The sequence below is a fragment of the Hylaeus volcanicus genome, chromosome 1 (assembly GCF_026283585.1).
Source record: "Hylaeus volcanicus isolate JK05 chromosome 1, UHH_iyHylVolc1.0_haploid, whole genome shotgun sequence".
NCBI lineage: Eukaryota > Metazoa > Arthropoda > Insecta > Hymenoptera > Colletidae > Hylaeus > Hylaeus volcanicus.
The window spans coordinates 34,971,220-34,996,367 of NC_071976.1; the positions used below are offsets into that span (position 1 = coordinate 34,971,220).

At 48.6% G+C, this 25,148-nt stretch overlaps 1 protein-coding gene across 3 annotated transcripts in view; it reads left to right on the top strand.

Moving 5' to 3' along the window:
- Positions 1–24,789, top strand: part of LOC128885119 (uncharacterized) — a 192,351-nt gene extending 167,562 nt beyond the window's left edge. For all 3 annotated transcript variants that reach the window (XM_054138949.1, XM_054138956.1, XM_054138964.1), the window contains one exon: positions 17,801–24,789. In XM_054138949.1, coding sequence (XP_053994924.1) covers positions 17,801–18,031 — 231 coding nt within the window. In that variant the 3' untranslated portion in view covers positions 18,032–24,789. The remainder of the gene's footprint in view (positions 1–17,800) is intronic.
- The last annotated feature ends 359 nt before the right edge of the window (positions 24,790–25,148 follow it).

Sequence of the window (25,148 nt, forward strand, 5' to 3'; positions counted from 1 at the left end):
TCGTATTCTCGAAACCGAATTTTAACGAACGTAAAAATTCATATGTGCGGTATTACTTGTTGTCGCGGTTCCTGTCGCAAACCTTCGGACACATGCGTGTTTGGATTGACACAATTTAAAAAAAAAAAAAAAAGAAAAACATTAAACGCGATTAAACGCAGCTCGCATTCGGTCGGTCAAATGTTTTCGTTGAATTTTCGAGGAACGTCCAGTACTTACGAAATTGCCCGCCAGTGCCGCGTTCCAATCGATACGTTTTTTAGCAAATAAAAGCACGAACAACTTGGTATCGTAAATAAACTCGTCGGATCGTATAGTTGTATACGAGATACCGTTGCGACCGTGTAGGTACAGGGTGTCGCGAATAGAAACAGGTTTCTTGGCGAAGCAAGATGATAGACAACGAACAGAATCGACGCTTAGCGATATAGTCGCAACGAATAAACGGATGTTCGTCTTTTGTTCGTTATTCGGAACCAACGCCTGAACAAAAATTTTGCCCGTCTCCGATCGTCGGTTAAGGTGTACCGCTTCACGCGGGGCGCCCTGTATGGTTACGAACGAAAAATTGATAAACGCACGGGATACATTTGTAGGCGAAAACATTCCACGGGAACGTTAAGCGACCGCGGTGCTGAATTTTTGTCATCGGAAATCCGTCTAATTCGTTTTCCCACGTGGAACGAGAGGGATGGAAACTGCTGGTCGATGGTGTTCTGTGAATTCCGAACAAAAGCCGGTCAACCGGGCAAAATAACGCGCGAAACTACTCGCGCCTCGCAACCGAAATACACGGGAAACTCGCGTGCATTGACTTTCACGATAGGAAGATTAAGCACGTGGAACCATAATCATTCTGCAATTACTTTTGCAAGTATCGTTCCTCATTGTCGGATAAATCAGTAATCGTGAGCTACGTTTGCGATCTGCGATCGTATATCGACGATTTGAAATCTTTCGATGTTAACCGTGTCTGATTATTCAACGATAATTAATCATGATTTGCCGGTAATTCATTAATTATTAATCGCGTATTAGAGTTTACAGGCTGGAATCTATCCAGTTCGGATTCGAGTACACCGGTGATGCGCAACGGTGAACTAACGAAGGCCGATAGGCAATGTTATGCACCGTTGGAATACACTCGCGTAAGATTTATTTTACATCGCTCTTTTCTATCGATTTCCATCCTGATAGGGACTCGCATAACAAAACCATGCAGTAAAAACCAATATATCGCTCGAAACTACCGAAAAATACGTTTATCGAAAAAGTTATTCCAGTTTGGGAGAAGCAATTCGTATTTTATACGATTCTTCATCGCCGCTAAACGATGTTATCGCTTATCGATCTTACCATTGTCACGTTTCTTTGAAAACCGTCTATTTTTCCTAACGAACGTCCGGATCCGAGCTCACGCGTATTTTGTATTTCTGTATAGACGGACGCACGCCGCGGGCACGGAGCGGCGAACATTTTGCGTCGGTCATACGAGCTCCCGCGGCGATTTCCAATTTGCGATTAAGCGCCGGCCGATTTGCAATTTGATGAAGGGATCGCAGGTTCGAATTGGCGCGCTCTGTTCTGTCTCGTTGGCCAAATCTACTCTCCTCACCGGCCACGGTTTCTCTTTTTTTCCGCTGTCGCTTCTGTTTCTCTCGCTAATACCTCTCCCGTCGTCGAATGTTCGATTCGATCGGGACGTTCGCGTAGAAAACACAAATTCCGAATCGATCGTCGGTCAAGATGTCACGGGCGTAAACAATTTCGCAGCTCAAGCGAGATCCCAGCGAATGAAACTCGGAACGAGCGAGCACCGTAATTTGCATCTCACGTTTTAACTTGCGTTTCCGTCGAACGACCTCGCCTGGAATTCGCGTCGACGATACGCGCGTATACAAGGGACGCTTCGCGTTAAAAATGAGCGCACGTATTTGTCAATCTCGCTCCACGGTCTTGTTCGCGTCGAAGCGTAATACGGTTCTGGAAATTTGAGATCCTTGTTTTGGCTATCGAACGGGTGGGTCCACGGTGTGTTGAGTTACGTACGGATAGAAGAGTAATTGTGAATAAGACAAATTACCGTTGATGGAGTAACGAGATACGCGTGGAGTCATGTGCATCGATATTTTGAAAGCTGAGAGGTGGCTCGGGGGAAAATCAAGCGAAGCCCGTGAAGGAGAAACGTAATTGTTAATCGCGTTAATTAGCAGCCGTCGCGTGAGGAATACGTGTGCTCGAAGTGGCTGGAGGAGGCGCGGCGGGGGGATGCAGACGGGCGAAAATTAAACAATCGCGGAATCGGTGCACCGCGAAGGTCTTCTCAATTTCTGCAAGCTAACCGGGCCGGTTATTCACTTTCTGGTTAGGTGCGACGCGAAAATTAGAGAAGGGAATTTTTGGTCAGCTCCGAAAAGTCGATTTCCGCCAAGAAAGACACCGGAGGTGCGGACGATTTCTTACTGCCCCATAATTGGTCGACCGATCGCAAACGAGTTTCAATTGAATTCAGGATGTATCGACTTCGCGTTATTGTTGGCTTCGCGATCCGGAACTCGAGTTACGCACGTTGTGCAATTTTTTTTTCTACCGGTCACGGAAACGGTCGAACGATTTTCTTGATTGCGAGACAAACGAACCGCGTTTGAAACGATTTCGAATGTTATCGAACCCCGAGATACACCCGATATTTAGTTACGATACCCTGCAAGAAATGCAAGAAATCGCAAAGGCTTCTATCGTCAGTTTAAGAATCGTAATACTTTGTATTCTTTCCTAGACTGCCACACAAAATTAGTATCCGCGATCTTTCCGAGGGAGAAGTCCTCGCCTCGAAACGAAACGCAAGCTTTCGCTTGCGCTGAAATAAATCGTACTTGCTTAAAGCGGTCGAACCAATCGCCGTCTATCTCGAAGAAAACAGAGTCGCGCGAAAGGATATTCTATTGTTTGGCGAATAAGTGGGCAGAAGCTGCGACGAAACGTCGTTGAACGGGAACGATTGTTCGCGGTTAAGGAGCGAACGAGAGGACGACCGTAGTTGCTTTTAGTATCGCAAAGATCGAGGATGCTCGCGACTTCGGGACGCTTTGACTACGAACAGAGTGGCTTTTATTTGAGATCTCAATTAAGGAGAGCCGAGACTGGCATCGCGCCAAGTACCAACGATTAAAAAAGAAAACGGTGCAACGGATATCGCTGCAGGCGATTTTTAATGTTTTTCCCAAGCGACTCGGTACGTGCCGCGAATTTTCTTGGTCCGATTCGGACGGAACGAAATTGTTCGAGGGGGCGTAAAAACTGGCAGACGCACCAATCGCGAGACGACCCGAACTTTTTACCGTATCTCCGATGGCCAGTTTCCAAGTTTTTACACGGCCATAGACCGGCTACCTCGATGAGATTTTCTCGAAGGAAAATTTTCCCGCGATTTCCGCCGAATGTCTCCCTTAATACCTTCGACCTCGATAGACAGGCTCGCCCTCAGCCCCCGAAATCGACGATAACGCATTGAATTTCCGTAACTACCATCGTTACGTGTGCCTATTCGGAGATAGTAAGTTGCCGACGAATCAGGTTAGCCGTGCCACTTTCGCTTACCCGGATTTTCTCATTCGTTCGTAGGCTATATTTTTGATTATTCCAACGAACGAAACAAACGCAAAGGAAGGTGTATAAATTATCGGTCAATTGACCGTCTCGTCGGTCCTAATTGGGTGCCGTAACGATGATAGTCTCCGTTTGGAGGCGAGAATGGTAAGTGGAGCACCGACAGCGAACCGCAAACGAACTGATCGAACGTGCGCGAGCGAGGCTTGGTTCGATCGGTCGGTTTAATTCGACGCGTCGGGCATTCGGCATCGCAGCTATTTGCGGAGCCGTGCAAATGAGTTTCTAATAAAGCAATTACCCGGTGGAGCGAAGTTATGGAGCGCGTGGACCGCGACCGGTGCTCGGTCCTCGGCCCATCGTAAAGCACGCTTCCGGTTGCCCTCTCGTAAATCGATTTTCAGCCTTCCAGCGAGCTAGACCGCCAGTTTCTCACCCTTACTGTCGCTTATTTCGACGTATGGCGATGCCGTGGGACGTACTTGGTCGGAAATGCAGATGTCGACGCTCTCGCAGCCGCGAAAACGATCGTCTTTCTTTCGAAGACTGAGTTATGTTTTCGAACTTGGAACGGATAAATTTAGAGAAGGGTCCGTAATTCAAAAGAACGTCAAACATCGCATAAGGGACTGTAATCTTTCTTCTCGGATAGCTTCGAAACTTTGCGAGCACTTCGCGCGATCGGAGAATTAGGATTCTTGGAGCAGCAGTTTGCCAAGTTAATTTCTTAAAGTCGCGTTTGTTCGCCTAAATCCGAATCCTCCCAGCCTCGAGGGACAGAGAAGAAAGACGTTGCGAGCGAGTTCGCGAGAAAAGTATGCTTCGAGCGCGATGGCTTTAAAAGGTTCTTTGACGGCTCCGCTCGAGTTCTTAACACCGATTAAAAGTTCGAGTCGGGCGTCATCGAGTTAAACACGTTCGTGAACTTCCGTTCGGAGGTAGAGAGCCATGAAAAACAACGCGTATATCGTGTCAGTCGTCGCGATTGATTCGACTGATTTTCAAATGGTATTTTCGGCTCTCCCCAGTCATCTCGCCGGACGGAGGACACGGGAGGGACTTGTTTTCACTGAGAATTCGTCGTCCGTAATGATCATTCAAAATTCGTATTCGTTAAAGTCGCGTTCGGCTCGGGCGGTGTTCATTTCGCGCGATTACGCGACTGTTTGGTTTAACGGATTATCAACAGGAACACGTGGGAAATCAATCGCGCGAGAAAGATTTTTCATCCGTAATTGTATCGCGCGAAACGCAATTGGCATTGTAGCGCGCGGTACTTTGTCGAATCAATTTGCACCGCTGGACAGTCGCCTCGACGCCATTCCTTTTTAATCTCGTGAAAAGCGATCTGTTATTCGAGAGCGCAATCCACGGCGGGGGATAATAAAATGGATTCCCATCGTTGAAAAATTCGTTGAATTTCGCTAACTCGAGGGAAACGTAATTGCCGCGAGTAGTCCTAGACTCTCGATCGCGTAAAAGTCGGCCAGCTGGAATCGCGAGTTCTTTTTCTTGAACGCTAAAAGGTTCGAGACTGATTCGGGATGTCTAATTAGTCTAATTTCCTGCTCGATCGTGATATTCGTCCCGAAAGAGAGGAAGAAGTCGAAACTCTTTCGTAAACGAAGCGTTACGAATTTCCAAGCGACCGCGATACTTTGCTTAAAAGCATCCGTCGAATTCTCGGCCAATTTCGGCATCCGAACCGTCTCCTCGAGTTTACGAGAGCCAAATTGGCTCGATTACACGAAACCTCGTTCCCCGAACAAATTGTTTAAGCCCTCTGGAAACCCTTACGACACGGAAGTACGGCGGACTCGAAGGAAACGAATGGTCCACGGTTCGGTCCGCAAACGTCGTTCGATGCTGTTTGAATAACGGCTCGATAGATAGAGGCTTGATAGGATTAGGGGACTCGTTTCTGTCGATGATGGCTCGAAATAGGGAGTTTCGATTTCCCGCGAAACCGAACGGATGGACGAACGGACAGCGGACGGGAGGGTTGGAGAAGGAGAAACAACGCAAAGAAAAGGTCGAGTTTTGGGAATTGAACGGACTTACCGGTCTCCGGATGACCGTTATCGTTGATGGAAGTCTGTCTCATCACGGCACCTACTACCCTCGAGAATCGTCTCTCGTTCGATGATCGAAAAGGAAAAGAAAATAATTTAATCGTTTTAAAGCCGGATCGGTGGCTCGATAGAAAGTGGTCCCAGTTATCGGAAATGTTCTATGAAAGCTATCGGAGGGACATTCCAAGCTATCGAGAAACCGATTTCTAAAGCGATAAGGAAATTTGTCATTTGGATTAACCGCGACTTTTGATTTCTGCTCTTACGGGATATTCGATTCCAAGATTTCTGAGAACCGAATTACCGAATTATCGGAGACTAGGAATTAAATCGGCTAATCGTCCCGAAACTCGGATCTGTGATTCTAGGTCTCGTGAATTTCACACTCTCGATTCTAAGCTTCTAGGTATCTCGCATCCGAGAACCTCGGTCCTCGGGTTCCATCTCCAAAAGTCATTCGAGATCGTTTCAGTTTTCCTTTTCTAAAGTTTCCGGATGAAAGACGCGAGCCAAAATATTTAGCTTCCGAATCCAAGGATCTAACGAAAGTTTCGATTTTCGCCGTTCACCGAATTACTTTGTACCAAGTTCGCGAAGCCAACCTCAGCTTTTTATTTCAATTTCGGCAGTCGTCTCGCGGTTCATCGAGTTCCAGCCTCGCTGCACTCTCAGGGGTGTCGTGCAACCGCGAAGAAACTTGCATTTTTCCCCGGGTACCACGTCCCGGCTACATACGTCGTAAAACTTTGCTAATATAGAAGAGAAACCTAGCGCCATCTTCATGCTGCCAACTCGGGGTCACCTCCTTCCTCTGGACCTACCTACCTATGCCTGGGCTTCGCGTTCCCCTTTGCTTTCTTTCGCGCATAATTTTCCTGTGAATTTCGTTTCGGGGTAGGAAATCTTTGACTTCGACCCTCCGAACATCTCCTCGTCTGGTTTACGTCTCGTTAGAACCTCGCGACACTCGTAGCACCGGAAGTCTCGCGATCCAAGGTCTCTCGCGTGCTATCGAAATCTAGATCACCGTCGACGCGATCACCGAGTTCATTTACGAAATTACTTCTATCCGCGGGAGCCTCGGAAATCCCGCGCTTTTTGTTGGTCGTTCGAAATATCGGGGTAACGTCGAGCAAGTACAGGTGTTCCACATAGATAGGCAAGCATTGGCACATGGCCAATGGAGGCACCTATGCCTCCTCGACCCTCTGGTTACCCCCTTGGTGCGCCACCTCCTGATCCTACTCCTACTCCTCCTCTACTCCTACTCCTACTCCTATTTCTATTCCCCTTCCCCGCGCCCGAGTATCGATCTCGGCCCTCTCGTGACTTTTCATTGAATTTCCATGCGCCACTTAAGGGGCTACTTCGTTCTTCCTCTGCTGCCCTTTCCTCTCGTGTTCTTCCGCTTCCTTTCAGCCAGACGAGACAAAGACGACGCGGAATACAAGAGGCGGATTTCGCTCGGACGAGTGCTCGATACATTTTCGCGACTCGTTGCCGCTGGGATTCCTCGGACGCGGGTCAAGACCGTATCTCTACCGGAACTGGGACAAACTCCCCCCATTTTTACTCCGCGAAGTGGAACGCTCGAATAATTTTTCTGTTGGAATTTTGCGACAAAAAATCGCTATAATTCGAAAGTTTCGTTTTCTCTGGTTCGAGACCTTCCGATCAATAGTGGCCGAAACAGCTGAGTTCGGTAGAATTATCGTCGCGTAGGAGACGAATGTCGAGGAATTCCAACAAAGGGTAACTGCGAGGAAACAACGGAACGACTCTGTACATTTTTCAGTGGTCGTAGAATCGTAGACTCGTGTAGACCGCGTCACTCGCGCACTTTCTTTCTGTAAAACGCGTGTATCTAAATTTCGTTTTTTGTTTCTTAAATGTATCACCTCGGTGAAAGACTTAACACCTGCGGGTTTTATTTAGCGTAATATTCAACATCAACAAATGGTCGTCCGCTAAAGTATTTCTCGCGTGCAACTCGAAGACGAATACCCCGGAGGGGAACGGGGTAACAAAGCGAGAATATCAGGGACCGCTGTAATTAAGGCCGAAGACATCGGTGGTACAGGGCATGGGATCGTAGGTAGTCCGATTAGTTTCCTCCCGTTACATCGACGAAACTGTAGGAATTTATAGGTATAGGTTGTACCACGAGCTGAATTTCCAGCTGCTCGGTTCTGTCCCGCGTCTCGTCGGCTTAGAGATAATCACGACGACGTCGACGCCGAGCGGCAAAGTCACCGCTGGAAAGTTAATTAAGCACGTTCCAATAAACTTTACCCGACGAACGACGTCGGCGACCGAGGGACGACGGTGGCAAGAACGCGGATTTATCCAATTGAATCGATTCTTCTGGATAAATCGCTTAAAGGGAAAGGATGGACGGAAAGTATCGACGAACAGTTAAAGCGATTAGCGAAGCTTTTCTTAAACTTTCATCGATCGGGGAAAACTTTTTCTCGTCGAGATCGACATTCGTCCTCGGGTTACGTAAGCGTTACATTGTCCTATATTATTACTCCGACACGTAAAATGTACGTTTCTTTGCTTCCTCGTAAATCCAAGAGCGAGATCTCGTAGACTCGCTTTCCCGCGCCGTACACTCATCGTGGGAAACTGAAAACCGGTATCGCGACCGTTTAATTCCAAGCGAGGCTCGGTTCGAAGATCCGAATCGAAAATTCATAGTCCCTCCTTACACGGTGTCGAGTAAAATTGACTGAAAGCCGGCGTTCTCGTCGGCATCGGTTCAAATTTTTAATTCAAACCCGAATGAAAATTTCATGGCGCGATCGAAGGAATCTCTTCCCTCTCGGGTGGCGGCGAAGGGAGAAGCAGCGCTCTCTTTTCGACGCGATTCTCGCATCGACGAGTCGCGTCTCGTTCCATTTAACATTTAGAAAGGAAGAAGGGATCGATGAATCGAACGGGAGTCGATTCGCATTGTCGATTCGAGCGGGCCGACGAATTATAGACAAGCACCGTTCTCGTATCCACGACCCTGAATTATCGTGGGGGGTGGGTCTGGTGTCGCGAGTACCACCACGCCGACCTCTTCTTTTTTCGCGACCTCGTCATTCGACCGCTTCGATTCATTCTTCTCTAAAACTCCGAGATAAAGCGCTCTGCCGCTCCATTAAACCTGCGCTCGTTGAAAAAAAAAAAAAAAAAGATGTAACCGCCTCGCGTTACGTCCAGAGCAATCGAAACCCTTCGCGTCTCTCGTGGCTTGGAATAATAGAGGGAATAAGAGAGACGAGGAGAAACCGTTCCTCCCTTCTTTGATAGACGCGACTTCTCGCGAGATCAAGTTCCGTGGAAATTTGCGACGAGCGGAGACTCCCGGGAAGATTCGCAATTTCCCGAGAAATCTCTTTCGTAAAAAGAAAGGGATTCTTTTAACCACGGAAACGTACGCGTTTTTCATAAAAATTCAAAGTTACCGTGCGCTCGAGTTATCACGTGGACAACTTAAATTTATCCGAGGTCTCGTGCTTCGCCCTTGGAGCATATGATTTTCCCATGATACCGTCTCGTTAAAACTCGGTCTACCACCGTGGAAGAGAAACTATAAATCCAGTATGGAGAGCGTAATTAGCCTCGCGTGCGAAATTATTTTTCCCCAACGGAAGGTTTCGAATTGAACCAAATTAAACGTCTAGCTGACGTTCCACGAGGGAACTCCGCGATTCTCGATTGCGTGTGGTAATACCGGTAACGCGTCTGCCATTGGTTTGAGAAGAGCTTATCGTTTCGCGAGCCTAGCTTTTGAGAAAATACCGAAACATAGCAACGAAACATATATTCTGGAACAGCGACGACGAGTCTCGAAGCAACTATCCAGTAGTCGAGCCTAAAAAGAGTCTGACGCCGAGGACGACCGTGTTCGTTAGGCGCAACGTGTGTTCGTTTCTAGGTTTCTCGTCTTAAACCTCCGACGAAAGGGTGACGTAGTCGTGAACAGATATCGGAATCGTCTATCGAGATGGTCGATTCTCCCGTAATCGTCGTCGAGCAACGGCAGGCAGACAATGCGTCAGGACGACGTTGGGATGTTAGGTGGCTGGGTCCGATAGGCCGAGCCATTAAGGTATTGAGACCTTATCTGAATGAAGACAGCGATATCGCGCGAACAGCTGCCGTGCCATTTCGAGTTCAATCAGCTGGGTTCGATCAACAATCGCGAACGACGAACGTCACCGCACCGACAAAGCCGCGATTCTCCCAGCTCTCGTGTTCCTCGATTCCTATAGACGTCTGCACCGCTGCATCGGGCGACTTCCTCGGAAGAATGGTGATGCGAAAACGTCAGGAATACGTTTGTTTCGCGAGCTCTGCTCGGAGACGTCGAAGCGATCCGTTCGAGATATGACTTTGGAAATGCGAAACCTTTCGGGTTGAAAAGAGAAGTTGTCGAGCTCGAACGATTTCGGAATTCTCTAAATCTAGGTCTACCGAATCGTCGACTTCGAGGCGTTTTAAGACCCTGAAACCTGCAACTATCGAGCATTATGCTTGGCTTCGACGTGGTAACATTTCAAACGTATCGGGTTCCAAGTTTGGATACGGCAAACCTTACAACTTTCGGATTCGAGAGACCGTAGGACTCTCGTACATCTTCGAGATGTTTAAGATGTTTGCAGCTCTTCGAAAGATTGGAACTCCGAGGGTCTTGAGGAGGAAGGTAGATATTAGACTCGGGGAGATGTTGGAAAGTCCAAAACTGTGCTTCGTGGATTTTTAAAACCCTGTCGTTTAATTTCTTAAATTAAGCTTATATCATCCGCGTCGGTGTCAAAGGCTACGGAGTTAATTTCTGCTCGAAGCAGCCGCGCCGTCGAAACGACGAAAGGGGGAAAACGCGGGAAAGAAAGCATTTGCAGCGCGCAACGAGAGGATACATCCTCCTAGGGGACATCGACACGCCGCGAGCACACTACCCCTGCGGAAAATGATTCGCTGTACCGTTCGGAGCCGACAGACGGATCGAGCCACCCCCGATTAATTTCGCCCGAGGCTGCGGTACCGGGATTTTTCAAAAGTAAGTCGCGAGAACAAACAGGCATTCGTGCCAACCGCGTTCTCGCGTTTTTCAACAGTCGATTCACCAGCCCCATTTCTATCTTTCACTTTTGCTATTCCTGCTCGCGGCCCACCAGTGGAAGCAACATTCGATTCGACGTCCGACATGACGCGTCGTGGACTATTCTAACGATCAGATATTACCAAATTAATCAAATAACGTTTCAGAGGCTAAATACACGACGCAAGGAAAAGTTTTCCGAGGTCGTCGATATTTTGCAACGCGAACGCATAAATTTTTGTTCTCACCTCAACTCAACCATACACGGAGCGTGGCCTTCCGCTATTATGCACGCTCGCGTTTGCGGTATGACAAGAATTTGTTGATACATTTGTTGATACATCGCGTCGGCAGATCGTGAATCATTCTTCGATAACAACGAATTTTTACCAAACGTCTACCGCGAATCTACGCGGTCGTCCGCGGTGTCTGACACTCTTTAGGCTCGACTACTGGATAGTTGCTTCGAGACTCGTCGTCACCGTTTCAGGATACGTTTCGTTGCTACGTTCCGGTATTTTCTCAGAAGCTAGGCTCGCGTTTCACCGTGGATCTAGGTAAAACAAATATAGTGGAGTAGGTAAAACAAAGATAGTGGAGTAGATAAAACAAAGAGCGCAAATGGTTTGCAACACTAATTTCAAATCGGTTGCCCCCGTGTGCGTTGGGCCTATCACTTTCGAGTCGTAAACGTTCCGTCGTCGACGGTTGTAGAGCCACCTTTTTTGTCCTGAAAAATCTGACACCGCCTACCTAAATCGGGGAGTATGTTTGGAGCAAACGTCACGAGGCGTTGGAGCGAATCCCCCGGAGAGTAACCGGTGAGCCGAAAATCCAGGGAAAGTGGGTACGGCATTGTGCGTATGTCGCGTAACGGGATGGAAAGTACGTTTAACGGGAGAAGCTTCTACGGGTTACGAGCGTAAGCCACACCCAGCAGTTTTCACGGATGCCGACGCCGCGCGGCGCGTTCGAGGCCGAGCCGCGACAACGAAATTGCGGGAGGAAATTTACGAGGCCGTCTCGCGAACGTCGTTCTCGCGACGTTTGCCAATTTGACGAAGAAGAAAACGGCTCTCAGCCGGAGAGGCACGCGTGGGGCTACGTGGATCGTTTCGCTACTCGTCGCACGTCCCGGGACGATCGTTTTCGAGGATCGACCACGACGCGACGCGACGATACCGCGACGACAGCCAGACGAAGAGGTGTCTCCTACATCCTTAAAAACGTGGCCTTGTAACGGTCGCGAACCGATACCGCGAGATATCGTTAAACTCAAAGGCTCGCTGTCGAACCGCTCGACTCTAATTGAACGAGAAGCGAGCTTTGTCCTCGGAAATTTATAGATTCGCGATGCGACGTGTACTTCGCTGCCCTTCACCTGGTTAGGTGAAACGTTGTAACTCGGAGTACAAATCGAAATATAAGAGTTTAATATTCCGAGGATCGCATCGTTGGTGCGAGTAACGGTTACGGAAGAGTTTAAGAGGTTCGAGGGGAGAACCGTATGTCGACACAGTTTCACGGAGGAACGCGACGAGGCTACGAGCGATTCTTGAAAGAAGCGGACTCGAGAGAAAGACCCCTTTCATTTTTTAAGACAGTCCAAAGGCGCGCGTGCGCTCGCGCACACACGGTATCTTGAGGGTTTAAGAGCGAGGGCCTCGAGTGTGCGAAACGAGATGTTTTCCTTGAACGTTTCCTTAACACCAAGGTTGTTTCGTCGAAACCGAAGCGGAAGCACCACGCGCCTCTCACGCGTTAATTTTCATCGAGACGAGCCACCGAAACGAGTCGAACTTCCGCGTCGGCACACGAGGCGTATTCGTCCAAGATCTCGCGGGACGATCCGCTAGTCGAACGAAAAGCGCGATAGCTCGTCTGCTCAAAGCGCGGCGCGGCGGCGAAAGAGATGACGGGAAGAGGAACTCGCGAAGAAAGAACGCAGACAGCGGAAAAAGGGATGCCTTTCATTTTTAAAACAGTGGAACGGTTCACCGACGCCCCCGAGAGCTTTACAGAATTTAAGAACGAACGAGCCGAAACACGCGAAACAAGGAGGAAAAGCCTTTAACACGCAACTCGCTTACTTCTGCCGGCTTTAAAGGGAAACGGCTGCTGTTCGCCAGGCTTCCCGTCGACGCGTGTGTTTTCATCCCTCCGCCCTGCTCCTCTCACTTTTTGCTCGGTTGCCTCCGCGATTCTTCCATGTCCGGCTGTAACCGTTGTAGCAGATTTCACGGGATCAACATGCCGTGCATCCGGCGTTTTCCTCGGTGTAGCGGCAACCCAACCTCGTCCCGACGTTTCGGAAAGATTCGCGATTATGCAAACGTGGTTGTTGTCCTTAACGGACGTTTCACTGCTACGCTGATCGCAGCGGAAGGATCGAAAAGAAAGAGGTCCGCGAGAAGGAGGTGGTTTATCGACAGCTCGTCGAGAAACGGGAAAATCGAACCGGTTGGTGTCTCGAATTTTGGCGAAATCCCCTCGCGATACCGATACGAATCTGCCAAAGACGGTAGCGACGAAAACGCGGACTAAAATATCGCGAGAGGCACGCCGATGTAGAGCTCGAAGTTGGTTGTCGCGCGACTCGACGGCTCATTTGCATTGCGTGACGGAGCTGTTTTCCACGACGGCGACCCTTTACGTGTTATAAAGTCGGCATGCGTTGCATGTCGTTATTCCTTGCTTTCCCTTCTCTCCCCACACCCGGCTGATTTTTATTTCACCACTCGCCCCGCTTTTATCCGGAGCCCTTCTCTTTCTCTCCGGGCATCCAGCGCTGCCTGCTTCTTGCTCGCCTCGCTTTTTTCCCTCCGTTTTAACGACTAACGTCGAGCAGACTCGACGTCGTTATTGATTAACCGAGCACGTGAAGGCGCACCGGCGTCTTGCATGCCGGAATTCTTTTTTTTTTTTCCCTCTTTATCCGCGGAACTTTATTGGGCCACGCGACGGTTCCTCGCCGTCTTTTCCTCGGGGCTGAGAAATATATTCGAGCCTCGTTCCTCGTCATCGAGACAGCCGCGAATGCGCGAATCGGTGATCGAAGTGTTCAACGTTCTACACGTTTTCTATTCTTCGTCGACGTGCTCCAATCAGTCGTCTAAAGTAAGGAGAAGCGCCTTTTATGCGGCTAAGATTATCTACTTCTCGGCCCGTTTTAGTCGTCCACCGATCCAAGCTTTCGGAGCTGATCCCATTATACCGCTATTATAATCTGACATCGACGTTTAGCAGTGCGAAAACGGAGGATGCGCGGGTCTTAGGACGAACAGGGATGACAAATCCACGGGTACAATCGTTCCTGATACCGAATTCATTCGGCCCGACGAAAGGGACTCCCTATCGAAGGAGACGGGGAGGATCCAGTGGGAATCGTAATAGCAAGACGGATCCTTGTCCGTCCTTCGTTATGTCTCGCTGGCTCTTTCCCCTGGGTACTTCACCTACGTTGTCTCCGACTCTCTCTCTCTCTCTCTCTCATCTCATCTAATACCTAGGCTTGCCTCTCCGAAACGCTCGTCACCGGTCCCCGTAGTTTATTACACTCGGTTGCTCTTCGCTGTTTCCCTAATCCCCTTTTTCTGTCATTCGCCTGTTCCCTTCCATCTTCGTTCTTTCTACATTTTACTATTATATTTTACCATTTGCTTTCCGTGTTTTGTCTTCACCCTCTCGGTTGTACCGATTTTTCTATTCCCCTCCCTTTCGACTTAATTCCTCGTCCGTCTGCTTTTCACCATTTCCCCGACCCTTTTCCTCTTCTTTTCTCTTCCTTGGTCTCCGCTCCCCCTCTTCGAAAGCACGACCGGCTACGGAACCGTTCCTCCGCCGAGAAACCCAATTAGGCGACCATTAATAAGGGATTCACCCTGTCGAGGGATAATGGCAGCTGCCCGTCGATCGAAACCTGCTCCGGATGCACCTGCACCGTCTTCCACGCGCTGTCGTTCGCGTAGAGACGCGAATAAATCTGCAAGAAGTCGCGTCTCTCCACCGGCCGTGCCGACGAACGCCATTATTCCTCGACCATCCGAGCCGTGATCTCTAATTTAGCCAACTCGAGGTACAACTTCTTTCCGCGAACCAAGTAAATCACAGTCGACACTCGCAGCTTTCAGCAGCGAGTTATCGATACGATAATATTTATATCACCGTATCCGCAACGTAAAGGGCGTGATTCGGCAATACGATATTATTAAACCTATTCCTAGATATGCATGTAGAGTAATTCGACCAGCACGTCAAGCATCGAATCTGACAGGAACCCATCTCGCGAGACCGAATCGAGGTTCTCGCAAATGCCCAAATGATTACCACCGCTATACGGTGCACTCGCACACCTCAAAACGTTCCGCAGGTGAAAATAATTCATCACAAGGATAGTATTCTTTTTGCCATCGTTACCGAATTTCATTGCTATCCGAAACAATAAATATTACACCGATATCGCGTTAGTCGACAACCAAAAGCAACCCCCCCCCCCTCGCGAAAATCACTTTTCCCTTCGAAACGACGCTACGCCGGTAAAAGGTAAAAACACGTTACGTCTGGCTTAATTTCGAGTTAAAATCTCACGGCGGCGGACGTTCGAATTTCCGAGCGCCGAACAGGTTCTTAATTATTGATAGACGATTCGCGCGATCGAACGCGAATCGCTACCGACGAAGCGAAAGTTGGAAAGGTATTCGTCGAAACAGCAACGAGAGAGAACCCGACGAAATTCGCGGTCGACCCGGATATTCGATAATTAAGCCGCAACGCGCGAGAAACTCGGCGCTACAATTAGCACCGGCCAATATGTAAAATGAATTATCGTCCTGGGCTTTGACCCGGGTCCTCTACGGATCATTATTACTCCGCGGCGCTCTATTCGATTACACTCCGGAAAACCGGGCACGTAGCCGCAACGCTTTCTTCTCCGATTCCGCGAATCTCGCGATGCGCGAACATTTATTCGCCAGAGGAATACGAAAGACGGAATATTTGCGTTTCGTGGAATTCATCGGCGGCGTAACGAAAGTATGTTTAGACGTTTAGAATTTTTCTCCAGCAGAATCTACGGAATCGTGGTCGTACGGGCGAGAAACTTGGGGAAAATCGGAGGCGAGTCGTGAAAAACGAATTCCCGGTGCATCGATAATTTAAAGGACCAGCGGGTCCTCTCCTCGCCAAAAGTTATTCGAAAGAGTGCACGCGTAGGGATGGGCAGATACGATTGGGTTCTCCCAGCGGGTGGAATTTAATTTCATTGAAAATCCGACGTCGATGCTTCGGATTCGAAACGAACGAACCTCGAGTAGGACGAGGACGGGGACGGCGAGGTCGTCGCGCAACGGCGTCGGCGTCGGGACACGCTCTGGTCGAACCACGTGGCGCACACCCTCGCACCTAGTCGCTCCGGTCCTCGGAAAATATCGCCAAAAATCGCTCTGGCCTCGGTTCCTCCTCCGCCGGAAATTAAAGATTCAACGAGCCGAAGGTAATTTCGGGAACGAGGAACAAGATGGGGAAGAGGGACGCGCGAGGAAGAACGACGTAGCGCGAGGATGCGAGGGAAAGAGAGGAGGTGAGAGAATGATACGCGAGAGGGATGAAAATGGAAATCGATGCCGGGGCCAGGAGCGCGCGAGGACGAGTTACATTCGGCGTCGTTAAGTCGAAACCGGGAGAACTGGATCCTCGAAGGGAACAGGTCTGGGACTCTTTGCCTGCCTCGTGAGACTGGAAAAAGTTTCTAACCGCGCGGAGGCTACGCGCCCTCTTCTCGAGCTAATACGCTCGTGACCTTGAGAGGAATTTAATTATTCGTCAGGATTCTCCTAAGACTGAATTAAAATCGTATCAAAAGACCCCCCGTTCGCGAGACTTTCCACCGTAATCCCTTGTTTTCATTTAGTCGGGTGTTTTCGAAAGAAGTTTCGCCGTTATTGAAACGCACGCATAAAGGGAGAATGGGATCACGAAATACGGGGAACGGAACACCGACTGTGTTACGGTGGATGTCGCTTCGGGAGTCTCGGCTGTTTTTTCCTCCCGACTCCTACGCTTTTGGTTAATAACAATATGCCCGAAGAAGAAACCGAACAAAGGAGTCCGGTTGTTGTTAATTCCGCGTAATTAGCCGGGCGAAAACTGGTTGAAACGCTAACACGCCGGCCTGGAGAAAATAGTGTTTGTTATCTGAAATACTAGGGCAATAGTATTCCGGAGTACAATGGAAACTGGCGAAACGAAAGACGAGAAAACTTGGATCCCGAATAATATTGCAGCGCGATTTAATTTTTGATTACAATGGAAATCCTGCGGCCTCGGGTTATCACCCCGCGATGCCGCTTAATTAAGTCGTTACGATAATAGCAACGATGCATCTGCAAACGCTCCACGCGAATTGCGATACATGCATTAGTGCTCTTGATACCCGGGGAATAAGGGTGCCCAGGCCCTCGAGTGATCTCCATACCCGTATTACTCGTACATAACCCGAAAGCGTAGTCGTACGTATCCGGTATACTCGTCACTCGAGAACATTATTTTAGAAACGAATCACCGAGCTTATTCAATTATTGACTCTTACATCGCAGAATTTACGTTACGCTACGGAGTAGAAATTAGCCGAGTCGTTTAATCGCAATTACGCTCGATTCTCTGTTTATCCGGAGTTTGATATCGGTTCGACGATGGTTTGTTAATGAATCTTCTAATGGAACAAATTTTCAATAAACTCTATTATCGACTTACAAATTGTTTAAAAACTTTACAAATTCGAAAGGATGCGTCGTCGGAACTGTATCGGAAACACGATATCGGGTAGAATATTTTATTCACGTTCTGTTTCCATTAAACGTAACGTATAAATTTGTAACACCACACGATAGTATCCGATCGTTAAATTTGTCATTACTTCTACGTAACTCTGCGATACGTTGGTTCCTTTAGTCGATCGCTTTCGCTCTAGAATCCCGGCAATTCCACGGAGAATCGCACTAACGAATTCCGATATTTCGGGTTTCAGGAGGAGTGCGGCTCGATGCTGCAGGATCTCAGCGACAAGATCAATAACAAGCACCACGAGGTCCACACGCATCCTCTGCTCTCGATCTTCAAGATGGCGGAGGTCGAGGTGAAGTTACCGTACAGCAACGAGGTCAGCGATCTCTCGAGGTCGTCGAGCTTCCTCCTCGTGGCGGTCCTCCTGCTCCTCAGTCTGCTGCGATCGTCGTCGACGTGTCTGGTAGCCTCGTGACACGGGCCAATCGCCACCGTTTACTCGTATTGAAGAGCAAAGATTCTTGTATGCCTAGAAACTCGTTGCCGAAGAGAAGAAGAAGGAAAGAGCCAGTACCCTTTCGGTACAGCGGACGGCCCGTAAACGCTCGGTCAGATCGGCGGTGAACACCTACGCTCGTTGCTCAAACCTACTCAACGAATGCGACTACGGGACTTCCGCAAGACTCTAAGCATTTTAAATGTATCAAGCGTTCGAATGTTCAGCACCGAAAGGGTTCGATCTCGGCGAGCGAGAATTCACGGCCTCGAGAGGCACGCATCAACGAACGAGAGTTAAAGAGAGAGTTGCATCTTGCCAACGGGGCTCTAATCTTCGTGCCTCGTGGATCAACGACGTAGAGAATTCGGTTTCGTTACCGCGATCGAGGATCAAATTTCCAACGCGTGACTCTAATCGTTTAGTTGAACTACGAAGTCTTGAAATGAACTTGCAAGGACGACCTCGGCAAGGATCGAACGATCGCGTCACCGCTGTTCTAGTTTCCTCGCGAAACGACTTGGAATCCAATCGCGGCATCGTCTTTCTTCGAACGTTTCGTTCGATTTCGTCGACGCCACGTTTCTCCTTACACGTTTTCCCATTCTCCTCACACGCGGGAAGGTTATGAAACGATCCGATATACGAAATTGAAACGTTCACGGGTACTATTCGGTTCTAACGCGAGGAATCCTAAGCGACGAGTCGATCGTTGTTCGAGGCCAAGTATCGAACTCGATCTTCCCGACCAGACTCGATTCGTTCGCGGTTGCTCGAGATTTTGATCGGTGAGGTTCCCGGATATCGGACCTCGCGGTATCAATCCCGGAGATAAGAACAGGTATCGGTGCGATGTTGAGACCGGCGGGAAAGAAAGATCCTCGATCCCGCGAAACGTCGACGCGTGTAAAAATGAAAACGCACCGTAGAGTCTGTAAATGACCACCGCTAATATATGGTATAATTAATAAGCTAGCAAAACGACCGCCCCTCCTGTATCGGACCACTAGGTGTTTGTTAAAGTTCAGAGCTAAATCTAAAAGGGCCTTCGAGGCGTCGCGAGAGACTCGAGTGTGTAGATAACTGTAGATTGTTGATAACGTTGTAACAAAAAGAAGATATTATAGAAGAAGAAATTACGCGGACAAGACGATGTTTCATCGGCGAACGAAGAGACGAGCCGGTGTCTCTTACACGGCGTGTCGCGTAGAGATGATTTACCGACGTAAAATATTCGAGTAAATGCCATCGCGGAAGTAGAAGGGAATTTAATGCGACGTTCGTCGATCGAGCGATTAACGGATCGCGTTAAAGCGTCAGGTGTGCAGCGGGACACGACAGATCCAGCCCGTTTAATTATGTTTTACTCCGTGACACGATAAAGTGTGTCGGTATTATCGTGTCGGAAGTCTAATAATTTCGCCGGCGTTTCGTGGATGGCTCACGGCCTCCGGTGTACGAGACACCCGCTTTAAAACGGTCGATTTGTCAGCGAGAAACGAGAAAGAAGCGGAAAACCGGGGAAGAAACTTCTAAACAGCTCCCCCGGCGCGTGACGTTTACAAACGACGCTGAAATACACGACCTCAAATTATTCAGCGGTAACACCTCGTTCCGCGTTGGCTCGATTATAATCTCGACAGTACTCGGTGAACGCGTGCCGAATAGTAATTTTCAAAATTCCGATTCCTCGCTGTGGAAGTCCTCCCGTGGCTCGGCTTACAGGGCAACGTTGAATCGACAGCTTGGACATCCGCGGACGGTTTTGTTTCGGTTGCTTGAAATTTCAACGCATCGTTCTATATGTCTCGAGAAACGATGAAGCTACTATTATTTGTAGAAAATATATAGATATCGAGAAACGAGACGCGGAGCGAGGTCGATCGTCGGTCGTCCGCGAGACGAAACGGAGCGATCGTGCATCGTCGACGATCCGATGACGAGGGACTCGTCAGCTTGGGAAATCGAAATCGGAACAGGAAAGTTGCGAAACGATTCTGGCTCGCGTTCGGTTCGAAAGATGAAATGTACAAAAATATATATGGTTCGCTAGTTATATCGTTGTAACGCGTTCCATTTTCTTACTTCCACGAATGAATAAGTAATTCGATCGTATTTTATTCGTATTCGGTTATCGAGACGGCTGAATTCTGGACGAAAAGGAGAGCGAGTTTGGCTATTTCCAACGACAAAATTAGGGGCGGAACGCGTCGTATAATTAGTCGCATTTCGACAGAAGTGGGGCGAACGTGAGTCAGATCGAACGTACGTGACGTGGCTATCGGCAAAGCAATAATGTATAAAGTTTACGATCCACGGGCACGTCGCTCAAAAAGGGGATGGGGCCGGTGGCGCAGACCCGGCAAATGTATAAATGTCACGTTATACATAACACGCACGTAGAACAGTCGTATATATATATACATATATAAATATTAAAGCGTATACATATATACATATGTTAATTCGCGTCGAAAATCTCGACCCCGCTGGGGAACAAAGAATTTTATCGCGAGTGAACGAAGAAACGATCTCCTACGAGAGCAACGGACTTATCGATCGATCGAACGTTTGAGGCTCGACGAACTTTGAGCGACAACCGGGTGTATTTTTTCTTTCGCGAAGCACGGAAGGTTTCGTTAACGCTCAAGTTTCATTGTTCGTCCTTGCACCGTAAAACTTTTTGCTGAAGAAGAGTCGAAAGCGAGGGAGTTCTCGCAAGCTTTATCGTTTTATCGGTATCGATGCGACGGCTACTTGGAAAATACGTTCCGTTCATTCTGGCACAAAACGAAGCTGAACCAAAAGCGCACACGCTTGCAATCTCTATCGGCTCGCGCTCAGCACCAACACGTGAACCCAAGCCATCGGTTTTTGCAGCGTTTACCAGACTCTGTCTCGGTCTGACTAGTTATAGTTAACGCCACTGATTTATGCACCACTTCTACGCACAAAGGCAATCCACGAGGAAACCGTAGGACTCTCCGACTTGAAAAGAGCAAATTAAAAAAATCAACATCCAAAACCGGTGGCTTGAATATTAACATCGTATCGACTCGAATTCGGTTAACGTTGAATGTTCGATTATTTGAAATTTTTGTTGTCAGTCGGGCGCGCCGGATGCTTCCATGCTTCGCGACTAATCGACGCAGTGATAACAAAAAGTACGCGATGGACAAAAACTGCGAAGACAGCGGTGGAAAGGGAGCAAAAGAATCGAGAAATAAGTTTTCTTCCAATGTGTCGCGACCGTGGGTCTGTGTACGACTGTCCGATTCTACTGGCCGCGAAAGTAGTCCGGATACTTTGCGAAGGCAACGCTTGGCGATGTTTTGGTAAACGGCGGTGGTACAGAGATCCATAGAATCGATTGTACGAGCAGCGCAATTACTTTGAAGCGTCGAAAAGCTTTCGAAAGCTTCGCGAAGAAAAAAAAAAATGGCTGGCAAAAGTTGAGACGAGACGACGAAGAAGGGAAACTAATTCGCGAGAAAAGGGCGACGAAAGGACACGGTGGTTCCAATCGAACATATCAAGGCCTCCTTAGAAGCGGCCAGCCAATAAGCGGTTTTACTCTGGTTTCACGTAGATTCAGTTTTTCGACGCTTTTTTCGAACGTGGGGGCACAGAAAATGCGCAAAGTGGCTCGTTCGCGGTCCGTTGCCATCGTCCTACGATATTCCCATACCAGAGGCAACGAATCCAACCCTTACCGACGAAGAAAACGTTCCATCGACCGTTTTCTTCCTTCGAGAAACCGTGGAAAATATGGCTCGAGCGTTCGCCAGCGCGTTCGCGATCTCGCCGAGCGAATTTCCACGAAAATCTCTCTAAATAGCTAGGGATGAAATGCAACGAGGAAATACCTAGACGTGGCAACGGCGTCCCGCCGTATCGACGCCAACGTCGCTACGTTGAGAGTAATCGCGAATGAATCAATGCGAAGCGGAAAAACCGCTACAGTGGCGGGGGTCAGAAATCGATTTTCCGCGCGGCACCGTGCGGGCCTCTCGTATTCGATTCCCTAGCTAGTAAGTAAGCTCACTAAACGTTCCTGTCTTACCGACGACGAGAAACGTACCGTCGCCCAATACGCTACCCTGCTTCGGTGACTAGTTTCGCGGAGAACTACCTCATTTTTGGTGCCGTGTCGCAGCTCTGGAATACCGACAAGACTGTATCGATCGCTAGGAACGTTCTTCACCGTCCACCAGTCGTTTTACGAACCGATGGTACCGCGCACCCTTTCCAACGGTTTCATCCCTTGGTCGACGATCCTTTGCACAGGGTGCGAAAGGGTATCTTTGGATTTGCGAAACGAGCGATTCTTTTTTATCTTATATATTTTTTTCGCGTGGAAGTGGTTTCCCGTGTAATTTTTGTTTGCTTATCGAAGTACATAGTCGGCGCGTCGGTGCACGGCGAGTCTCTCCTAGGCGGCGGTAATTCCCCGAGTTTCTCCATCGGTAAACCCGAACGATGGCTCAACCTCTCCGACTACACACGAAACACTAAATGCGTGCAATTATACATATATACTGGTGCGCGTGTATACATATACATAATATATATATATATACATACATATACATATATATTTTATTACTTGATACACACTCTGACCCTTGCCACGCGTGTAATATAAAGCTGTAAGATTACGTAAATGTAAACTTAAGTAGCACACTGTTCAAGATGCTTCATCCTTCCTAAACGGTTCGCGTCAATCCTCCAACGACCGCCATTGTTTAAGAGGAGACCACCTCGCGTCTCGTAAGCAGCCGAGACCAAAGTCAGGTTGTCCTGCGATTGTGACGCAACGAAAGGGATATTATAATTTAAGATTATTAGAATTTGTTGTCCGATGAAACGTCAGTAAGCAAAGGTAAAATCACGCAAAAACTCAACCTATTCCTTTGCGTAAAGTCACCCCCCCCCCCCCTTTCTGTCTGCGCCACGATTCCACGAGTTCGCCCGGTATATCGAAGAAAGACAAAGAAATCGCTATGTTTCGTTGTACGGTATATAACACCGCATCGAATAATTAATCGCCCATTTAAACGTACAGTGGCGACCACTGCGCAACTTAGAAAACAGACGTGTGAACACAAAGCGGTTGTCAACCCTTTCGATCGTATCTATAATAAGGAGCACAGAGCTCACCCTTACCTCTTTCAACCTAACAAAATTATGCGAAAGTTGGTTTCGTTTACATGGAATTATATCTTTAAGCGATCTCTGGATCTGGCCAGTTTGCTCGCCGCGACGCGTAACGACGCCGTTCATTTCCGCGTTCAATATTCAACGAATGAGATATGCTTACGAGACCGCCTGTAGGAGGTCACTTTAGGAGGCGGAAAAGTGGGACGTCGCTTTTCAGTAGACATCTCTCTTGGTTCGCGCGCAGAAGAGAAAACACAAGGGATGGTGAAGCTAAGGAAAGCGCGCAGTCCCCGCGAGTGTTCGAAACGTTCGCGAAAAACGTGGTACGCATCCGTATAGCCACGTGTCCGCTCCGTGAGCTTACTCGCTCGCATGCCGTGTGTTCGTGTGTGAGAGAGCGAGAGAATCGAGCGTGTGTAGGTGCGTCCGGAAACCCTGTGTATCGCTGCTTCCTGCTTCGATCCGACGAAACACCGAGAGGAAATTAATAGTCGAATAAGCAGCCCTATCCCGATTGATATTCCGAGCTCGCGACGTCGTTTATTTCGCACGAACGAATGAAAACACGGTAGTTTCCCCGTTTGTTTTGATTTAATCCCCCCGAAACGAACATCGAAGAATATCAATCGTTCTCCGTTCCCAAGGGAGGCGGTGCGAGAGGATGTTCCCGAAAGAGAGTGAGAGTCTCTCGTTGTAAATCCCGGGATAACGAGAAACCGAACGCTAGGTTATCCGGGAATCGTCGAGCGGAAATGGCCATGGCGAAGAGCAACGACGACGCCGTACGTTAATCGGGGACGGAAACGCGACGCGAGTGTCCATCCAGCGCGAACCGAATCGCGCGGTTGCGAGGTGGTTCGTTTCCTAGATCACTTTACCGAGTCCGTTGAAAGTTTTTATTTCACCGAAGAGACGAGAACGATAACAAGGAAGGGAAAGCGCAATGCAGGGCAGTCGTTGACTTCTCCATCGGGAACACCTTCTCTGCTCACCCTCCGGTGCGGTACCGATGCGACGTTGACTGTATATACCTATACATACGTATACATATGCATATACATATATAAATATAAATATACAAAATATACATATGCATATACACGAGAGGGTACGCGTACCTAAATCACCTAGTTAATCGAACGAGACCCTCGAGCACCCGTCGTCGTCGTCGTCGTCGTCGAGAGTTTCGCGATCGAGATCTCGACTGGTTCCGAGGAAATTCTCGGACGAAGCGAGGGGTGGCTCGTTCGCTCGCTCGTTCGCTCGCTCGTTCGCCCCGATCGAGGAGAAGAAGGACGCTTGACGAAAAATCTCGGGCAAGAACGAGCGACGACGCGACGACTAGAGAACGAGATCGTTAACGAGTAACAACGTCTTTACCGGTGCGAATGGCGACAACGCGTTACGGATAAATATATATATGTTCGGCTGAGGGTGTGCGAGTTGCGCGAGTGAACGATGCGATCGAGAACGCGAGTACTTGTTACAAACTTATTATACGGGCGGCTGACAAATTGCCGAGACGTTGGTAAATAAATACGAACAGGCCCTCTAGGGCCCCTGAAATTATACAAAAATATGCTGCTGGAGTTTCTGTTCTTTCTCGACGACCTGGCGTGCGAATAATCATCCCTCAAACGCGAAGCCGATACTTGGACGTGCGCGTTAATTTTTCTTCTCTAGAAAAACGACTGCCCGTGCAGTTTTACACGTCACCGTGCGCAAGGCGATGTACTTTCTACTCGCAACAAACTAGTTTACCGTCTTCTTTTCGAACTACGCAACGAAGAACACGTAACGAGTTTTGTTCCGAGGGTATGATTTCAAAGTTATCAGGGCCACTGGTATTCCCTACGCGACGCATACTAACCGTGATTCCGATGAGATACGTGGATAAATAAAATTGAATAAATACAGGAGTAATAGTACGTCTTTA